Source organism: Grammomys surdaster, unplaced genomic scaffold (genome assembly GCF_004785775.1).
Source record: "Grammomys surdaster isolate TR1022 unplaced genomic scaffold, NIH_TR_1.0 64, whole genome shotgun sequence".
Taxonomy (NCBI): Eukaryota; Metazoa; Chordata; class Mammalia; order Rodentia; family Muridae; genus Grammomys; species Grammomys surdaster.
The window spans coordinates 11,757,413-11,766,140 of record NW_021604566.1 but is presented as its reverse complement, the minus strand read 5'-3'; the positions used below and the strand labels follow the sequence as shown (position 1 = coordinate 11,766,140).

At 47.2% G+C, this 8,728-nt stretch overlaps 1 protein-coding gene across 1 annotated transcript; it reads right to left on the bottom strand.

The window, feature by feature from the left end:
- Positions 1-227: 227 nt before the first annotated feature.
- Msc (musculin) lies at positions 228-2,834 on the bottom strand. The gene is made up of 2 exons (XM_028770015.1): positions 2,033-2,834; positions 228-1,190 (listed from the first exon to the last, which is right to left on the bottom strand). The coding sequence occupies exons 1-2, from the start codon at positions 2,564-2,566 to the stop codon at positions 1,104-1,106; spliced, it is 621 nt and encodes a 206-aa protein (XP_028625848.1). The 5' UTR covers positions 2,567-2,834; the 3' UTR covers positions 228-1,103.
- Positions 2,835-8,728: the final 5,894 nt, after the last annotated feature.

Here is an 8,728-nt window from a genome sequence, read left to right as displayed (position 1 = left end):
ACACAGAGTATTTCGACTCGATATGGTGTCTCAGGGCAGCAGGAAAAGGATTATGAATGCAGTGCCGCTTGGCTTACAGAGTGAGCCTCTCATATGTGTCTGCATACAGAATGGAGATGAGAGAGATATTAGAAATCTCACCAACATAATGACAGCCAATTGAGAGTCCTACCTATATAAAGTTGATTTCCACACCAAATAACCTTAGAAAAGACTTTCACAATGCATGCTTTGTTCATAAAAAAATAAATTTATTTACATATGTTAGTTACCATGGTAGTGCAGCATTTCCAGCACCGCTAAGCACCATGCACTGGGTAGAAACCAGTATAATAGACCAGCCCCAGCCCCAGCTGCCCACCACAGAAGGCTGTGTTGTGGCAGAGTGTGACCGGATTAGAGGGGTGAAGCACGTGTCCCCAAATGGGTAGTAAGAAAAGACTTCAGGGGACAGTATGAGTGGGAAGGAGCTGAGACCCCACAAACAAACTGCACTCACTGGATGGAGAACTGCAGGGCAGGTGGCCCCAACACTGATTAAGCAGAGGAGGGAATAAACTCCAGCCTTCAAGGATTGTGGGCAAAGCCAGTGTCTGGTGGTATATGTCTCCATTTCACCATGACTTGTCTGGTGGGAGTATGCCACACATTAGCAACACTGCCCTTAGTGACAAGCCCCTGCACAGCTCTAATGCAGAGGCCTTCTTTCTACTACTGGGAAACAGCTCTCAGGCATGGTCACAGAAGGACCTTGATGTGCAGAACCTTGCTCTCAACCATAAGGAAAATTGAGATTAGCTTCAAAACCAACCCGTTTCTGCACTGGACTCTGATGGCAGGCAGGGGCAAGGGGTTGTGCTCAGAGCTAAAGCCCCAGGTTTGCATCTAGTCTGCACATTCTTCCCCTGAAACTGGGCTTTCTTTGGCTACAGAATTTTGCACTGATTCGCGGCAGCCATGGCCACTTGTGCTCTAGGAAGGCAACTACACTTGTCACCTATCTTGTTCACAGGCCCAGGGAAAGAAGAAGGCCGGGAATTCAGTGGGACTTTCTTGGCCCAGTCCTTTGCATTTAACACAATCCATCTAAGTCTGCTGTCCATCTAAGCGGAAGTTCCACAAAGCCTGTTGGCTGCAGAAACGTCTTTGGTGTCAGAGTCTGGGCGTCCAGAGACCACGAATGGCCACGTCTGAAAAGATCGAAATGAGCGTCAGTAATCGAGGAGAAACAATCTCAAAATGAAACCGCTTTCCCAAGGGAATACCAGAGGTCCCTGGCTTTTATTAGAGTTCTGAAAATGTGTGTGTCTTGTCCTTCGATTAGAATTTTAATTCTACTGATTACTGATTATTCGAGACCGACAGCATACACTCATGTTTTCTCGGGGTTTGCCCACATGATTTTTCTGTGAAAAGTGCGAGAGTTTAGGATTCTGTGATTTAATGTCCTCTCCCCCATACACACACGCTGCATTTTGTTTCCGAATAAATTTGGATGAGATCTTTCCCAAGCTCCGGGCGCTGGCAGGTTAATCAGGGACTTTCCAGACAATCGCGTCCGGGAATGCGATCCTGCATTAATGTTTTCTTTTCTTTTGTTTAAAACCACTCAAACTTTTATTTTAAAAAGTTAGGTTTCCCCCTCCCCCTTTAAAGAAAGCAGCACTGGCGATTCAAACCTGCTAGGTTGTTGTCTGGAAAAAGTTGGGCAACTGAGGTTTTTTTTCCCCCCAATTTGGCCTAAAAAACGTAGAAAAACTCCCAAGTGGGGAGCCACTCTTTACCCCGGAAGTAGGGTGTTAACAGATAACTGTCACCCGGCAAAGGACCAGGACATTTTCAGATGGCCGGTTGATTTTCTCCCAGAAAATGGCTGGCTCCTCTTGCCTTGATTTGGGGGCCACTAAACCAGATCCCTTACCACCGGTTCCAGAAACCTCCCCTCTGGGCTCTTCCTCTGGGGCCGAGCCAGCCCTGCGCCCCGACAGCGCTCTGGGCTGCTGTCCCCCGGCCTCGCGCGCAGCATCCCTACCAGGTTCACGGGGTGCACGTAGCTGTCCTCGTAGCGGTCCTCCTGCAGCAGCTGGCGCAGGTGCGCGATGTAGCTGGAAGCCAGGCGCAGCGTGTCCAGTTTGGAAAGCTTGGTGTCCGGAGGCACCCAGGGCAGGCTGGTCTTGAGTCTGGAGAAGGCTTTGCTCAGTACGCGCATCCGGGCGCGTTCGCGGGCGTTGGCCGCGTTCCTCTGTGACTGTTTGCACTCAGCGGCCGAGCCCTTGGGCGGGAGCGGCTTCTTCCCCGCGCCGCCCGCAGCGCCACCTGCGCCGCTGGCGTCAGCCTCACGGGGCCGCTTCCTCTTGCAGCCCCCCGCGGCTCCCGAGGCTCCCAGGGAGCCCCGCTCCTCTTCTCCGTCTGGGTCCTCCTCCTCCGCGGAAGAGTTGTCGCTGGGCGATGCGAAGCCGCGCTCCGTCCGGAACAGGGGTGGCCTCTTGGAGGTGGGGGCCGGGTGGACACGCTGCAGCCCCCGCATCTCCGTGTCTTCGGGGTCACTCACCGAGCCGGTGGACATCGCCTAGTCCCCGGCGCCCACGCGCGCCCGCCTTTCTCCGCCCCGGCCAGTCTCGCCTTCTCCGGCTTCTTCTCTCTGAGGATGGGGCGTGGGAGAGCTCAGGGGTGGACTGGAGACCCGGGCTTGCCGCACTGCGGATCCCCTGTAAGCTGGGCGCTTGGAGCGGGCGCGATCAGTTACTGACCCTCCAGCCCAGGGCTCTGCGGAACTTGACTCAGGGATCCAGTAGTACAGCCGCGAGCTGCGCCTTTTGACAGGACTATTTATCTGTACTCTCTGGGACAAACCACCCCCGCCAAAGTAGAGGGGATTTGAAAGGGGGACAAGAGGTGGGGCAGGGGCGTGGAAAGGGTGGGAATCTTTTTTTTTTCCTTCAACTCATCGGTTAGCGGGGCGGGGGCAAGGAATGTGTGCGCCCAAAGCCAAGACTTAGGCCTCTAGGCCCATGACTGAACCCCAGAGTATCTGTGCGAGGTAAGTGAGATCTGGGGACAAAATCCAAAAGATCTTGTTCCTACTCATCCCATTTCCACCTTCAGCTGGTCTTAGTGGGAATCCGGGCATGCCCCCGTTGCTTGTCTCCCAGTCTGTTTCTTGGGACCTGTCGTTCAAGTTCATCACTCATGATGTCTGTTTGCTTATCAAAGGCTTCAAAGAACGAGGGCAGAGAAAGAGCAAAAACCAAGGAGCAGTTTCAACAACCTGTATTTCTTGACCCTTACCCCCTGTCCCCCACACTTTTATGATTCAAACGGCGCTTTTTTTCTACTTTGGCTCTTTCATCTCCAAACAACATCAGAAGCTTACATGTTACTATATTCATCTTGCAAAATCACTGGCAGAGCAAGTAAGTAGGACCAGGAATCTGTGTTTAGCATTTCAGTAGCCACAAGCCTTACCACACATCAAGAGACGTTATTTTCCACTGTTGTAAGAATTCCCCCGCGTGATTAGGCTGTGGACTCTGACCTAACGCTTTGAGAGCAAGTTCTTGGATGCAGAATAGTATGTCAGCACAGTCGCTTTGCCAAAATTAAAGAGAAAGGAAAGGGGAAAGGAAAAGGAGAGAAAGACCAATAACAAAACGAAGAGGACAACCCTAGAATTATGTTGCATTTCAACTCCGAATAAAACACCTTGCCTTCCCCAATCGCAGAGGCGACAAAACAAGGTTTCGCGCTCATTTCTAAGGTAGAAGGCAGACAGTGTATGCTCAAGGTGAAGGCTTTGTTAGCAGTCAGGGACAAGTGTCAGCCAGGGCTCCTGCTGAGTGCCATATAGAGGAATTGCGACCCTAAAGGGTTGGTGTGTGAGTTCCTGCGCTGACCAGGAGGAAGTTTCTTTCCTGTTCGACTCCCTTGTCTTCTTGTCATTCTCTTGGCTCACAGGTTCCGGATGAGAGTGGGTCAAGCAGGTACCAGGGAGACGGAAGCTGCCTGGCTAATTCTAGTCTTTACAGCAGAACAAATAGTTAAGCCCTGAGCCTGAAGTATCTCAACAGGTGGCTAGCAAGGGCCAATTTTGTCCTCCAGGTTTCCCTCCACCTTGTCTTAAGATGATGCCTCCCGCTTAGGGATATTGTGCATAACCCCTCCTGCTTGCTACCATTTCAGAAGTTTTCTTGAACATTTTGTCTTGGTTGGGGGGGTAGGGTAAGAGAGGTTCTCATCATGAGACAATTTAAGTAAAAGGGTCCTTGGCCCTCAGATTTTCTGTGGTGGGGAAATGCAGCTGTATTCAGCAGAGGGTGGCAAGTTTTTGGACTGCTTAAACTTGACCGTAGGCAAGCCTGGCCAGGCAAAAGGGGGTGGGGCGTTGGTGGGGGTGCAGGCAGAAAGATGGAAGGCAGAGGTGTTACATATAGATGACTTAAAGCTATCACTATAAATACATACTCTCACACATTAGGGGCAGGCATATAGGTTTTAAAAATCTGAGTTGTTTATACAGGTGCAGAACAAAGCCTTTCCTTAGGAAAGATTAATGGTGGGGGGCATGCTGCATTTCTCTAAACAGTTCCTCAAACTGCCCAGCCTCAGTGCTGAGGATCAAGGCCAGTTTCTCCTTCCTGAAGAAGCTGTCTGATCCTAACAGTTTGGGCGCGTTCTCCAGAGCACCCTCCTTTTCCTCTCTCCCAGGCTTTCCTTTTGTCCTTTTCCTTCCCTGAGACTGACTGTCTCTTGGGAATGAAACCTCTCTACACACCTTTACAACTCCTGTTCTCCTATCCTTTCTTTTTCACTTTTATCACTTATTTCTAGTCTAGCTGTGGCTTCTTTCCTTCGCTTTCTTCAGGCCTCAGATGCAGGAGGGAGATCTGTGGACCACCTCTGCATTTCAAATCAGTGTGCAGCTGTGGTTTGTGCTGTGGTTTGTGCTGTGTGTTTGCAATATCCACATCTTCACATATTCACAGTGCTTGACTTTTCCTTCTGCTTGCAGTGTCCTGGAAGCCCAGCAAGCATCACAGAGAGTATCACAGCACAATGCAGCTGCTTGAAAGTCTGTATTTTCCCACTGTTTTGATGTTACCACACTTTGTAGCTGAACAGTAATGTCTTTATTTTTGCATTAATAAAGCACCCCTAAAATCAATTCTGTTTGCCTACAATTTAAAAATTACAGATTTGTAAAAGCCATATACTATGGTCTCTTATTTATAGTCAGTCTTGATGTTTTTAGCCATATTTTTCTAACTGTGCACTGGTAAGGGTAGTTGATATTACATTATAAAACAAACATTATGTTTTATTATATTACCTCATTCTTGTTTTCCTGCTCCTTTCTTTTGGTAATTTCCTTTTACTAATTTTTTTTCAGTCAAGGTCTTGCTATATAGCCCTGATTGACTTGGTGCCTGTTACGTATTCCAGGCTGGATACAGGTAGGACAGTCTTTCTGTCTCAACCTCCCGAGTATGGGGATTGCCAGGACACATTGCTATACTCAGCTATTGAAAAATTTTAAAACAAACTATAAAACATGTGTGTTGTGTGTGTATGTGTGTGTGTGTGTGTGTGTGTGTGTGTAGAGAGAGAGGAAGAGAGAGAGAGAGAGAGAGAGAGAGAGAGAGAGAGAGAGAGAGAGAGGAATATGCATATGCATATGCAATTCTGGGCCTGGAACCTAGGCCTTGCTTGTACCAGACAAATGCTTTGCCACTGAACTATGCCCCCAGCCCATGTTAGCTTTCTGTGATAAAAACAGAAGCTTGGAAGCAACTGCCTGTGTAAGAATTTATCGCAGAAGATCACTTAGTGCTAACATTTATTATTCCTCTAAAACCTTGCCTTGTCTACTTATAAGGACAGTGCTTGTGCCTTTTTTCTCGTCCCCCTCCACCTCTCTCTGAACATCAGGGCTTGCTCAGGGCTATGACTAGCACCAAGATGTTTAAGGTTTACTGTCTCATTCCTAAACAGTACCGATAGCTCCTAAAAGGGCTCTCATTGAGAGAAAGGAAGGCAAATGGGACTTCATTGGAAACTTTCTCCCCACTCCAGTCCCTCCACCCTGTCTTCTGTCCACAGCTCCTTTCTGCCCTGTTCTGTCCCATCGGGTGGAAGAATTCCAAATACATTTGGATGATTGTATCTTGATTTAGAAAAGTGAAAATTTAAGAGAATTTAGTCTACAGAGAAGACACTGCACTGGTGGCTAATGAGTACTTGCAAGGTACAAGTCAAGTTGTTCAGGTCAGTGTCTAATATACATTGAATATTGAAGATATAAATTAATGAAAAAATGGGAAATGCCTCACTGACATACAAGCATGATACACATTTGGGAATAAAATACACTCAGAAAATGTCACCCTTTTAATTATATGGTTGTTGTTGAAAACTTAAGAATTATCTAATTTTTTGATAAAGCTTATATTTCTTCTGTATGACTAAGGTTGGGATTCACTATGCAGCCAGGAGTTAGGCATCCAGTTTGCTGTGGCAGAGCGTCTGTAAAGCTGACTCCTGGTTCCTGGGAAGGCACACTCTGGAGGAAATACCTGAGAGGCAGGGCACAGCACAGAGAAGTAACACTGGTCTCACTTTTCTTGCATCTGAGCACCTGCACCTGACCATAAGTAACTCTGAAGCTCCAAGGGCAAGCAAACACTTTTGGTGGGGAATTACAGAGCCCTCTGTTAGAGAAGCATACACACATACCACACACACAACACACACAAACATACCACACCATACATCACATACTCATCACACCCCACATACCTCACACAAACACACCGAACACCATAGCATACATCACATACATACATACCACACACATACCACACACAGACACACAAACACACCACACCATCCATCACAGACATACACACATACATACACATCACACACCACACACGTGTACATGCACATACACTGCTATGTAAGTTTTGCTTCATGATCCTCAAAGCCATGCTGTCTCGATTTCTCAGGACAACACCTGCATGTGAGTACAACTACTAGGAGAGGAAGATGAAAGATAGGGCCACAGCTACCATCAGTCATGTGATGCTTCAGGTACTTGCTGGATTCTTATGCTGGACTCCTCCTGCCTGGCACAGGGTTAGGTTCGGGTCTCTACAGGCTTAGGTCCTTTTTTTTGAAACTGTACTGGAGCTGTGAGGCCCCTTCAGGTTTAAGTCAGCTATTGTGCTGCTGCTGCTGCTGCTGCTGCTGCTGTTGAAGGCCTTGCACCAGAGACAGCTAGCTATTCCTGTCAATGGCTGCCTTCAGAAGATCACCAGGGCCAATGACCTGACAGGGGCAATGCTGGAATCTATGACATAGTCTCAAAACCTGAATACTGACCATAGCAGTTGGCATCCCTATGTGCGTGTGTGTGTGTGTGTGGGGGGATCTCTCAACATTCAGTCCTTAGACGAGGTGCGACAGGCAATTAATGGCAGCCGAGAGAGCGTCAGTCTTCCCCAGGGGTGAGCTTCTAATTGCTCATCTAATACTAAGTGCTCAGCACTAAAAACACACATGAGCAACACTAAATGGATCCAGCATATTGTATTTATATAGTTATTCATGCGTTTGTAAGGATAATTGTTAAAGAACAGGGAGTGTGGCAGGGAACGCGGGATGGTCTGGAGGTGGAGAGGGGAATTATGTAAATCAAGAACACATGGATGAAAAACAAAGAATGAAGATGAGACTAGTCATGGTGTCCCAGAACTCAGGAGGTTGAGGAAGGAGGATCACAAGTTTAAGGTCAGCCTGGGCTATGTGTAAGACAGAATCTTAAAAATATATATAAATAAACAAAAGAACCCGTTACTAAAACTACTAACAAAATGCTGGGTGGGGAGGATGCATCTCATTCCTGATTTTCTCTTCAATTTAAAATATAAGAAAAGCACCCATTGATAGTTTCCTTCATTGTGATGAGCCTAAAGATTCAACCAGTGTTGAAAGTTTTTAAAAGCAGACTTTTTCTAATTTTATGGAGCTCCAAACTCCAAAATGATGCAGTGTGCTTTCTGTATATCACTTTGCTCACAGGATTAGCCTGCCAAGGAATTACAGTTCCTTAAAAGGTATGTCTCTGAAATGAAGGTCCCCAAAGGCTTTTGTGCCTTTGGAACAGCAAGAATGATGTTGGGGAATCCTGAAAGATGAGCTGCCTTGTGACAGCTTTGGCTCCTGGGTCTGAAAACAATTTTTTTTTTTTAATCTTTTAAGGAAGCCTTTAAATTCTTAGGCAAAAGCAAAGAAAGTCCCATCTCTGGGGGAATTCCTTCTTTTTAAAGTACTTTTGATTTTATTGACAGTAATTGGAAGTGTGAAAATAGTTACTGAACCATTTCTTGAAGTTGTAATGTAGAACCCCAGTGTTCAGTGTGTGGTCTCAAGTCTTGCTTGATAAAATTATGCAGTTAATTGGGAAGGAAATGTTGACCTACCACGTGGCAGGTACTGGAGAGAACTCCTTTGGTGGTGGACATTGGTTTACCTTTCTGCAGTCACTACCTGGCCTACATTTCACTATCTGCTAAGCCTCTGGGAACACATTGTCTGTGTACAGCCTGTATGCTGAGGGCCCAGAATGGCTATGTGCGACTCCAGTCATTGTGAGGCACTATACATGGTCAGTCTGAGCCTCATCTGTCCTACAGTGGTCCCCTCTCCCTCTCCTCTCCTCTCCCCTCCCCTC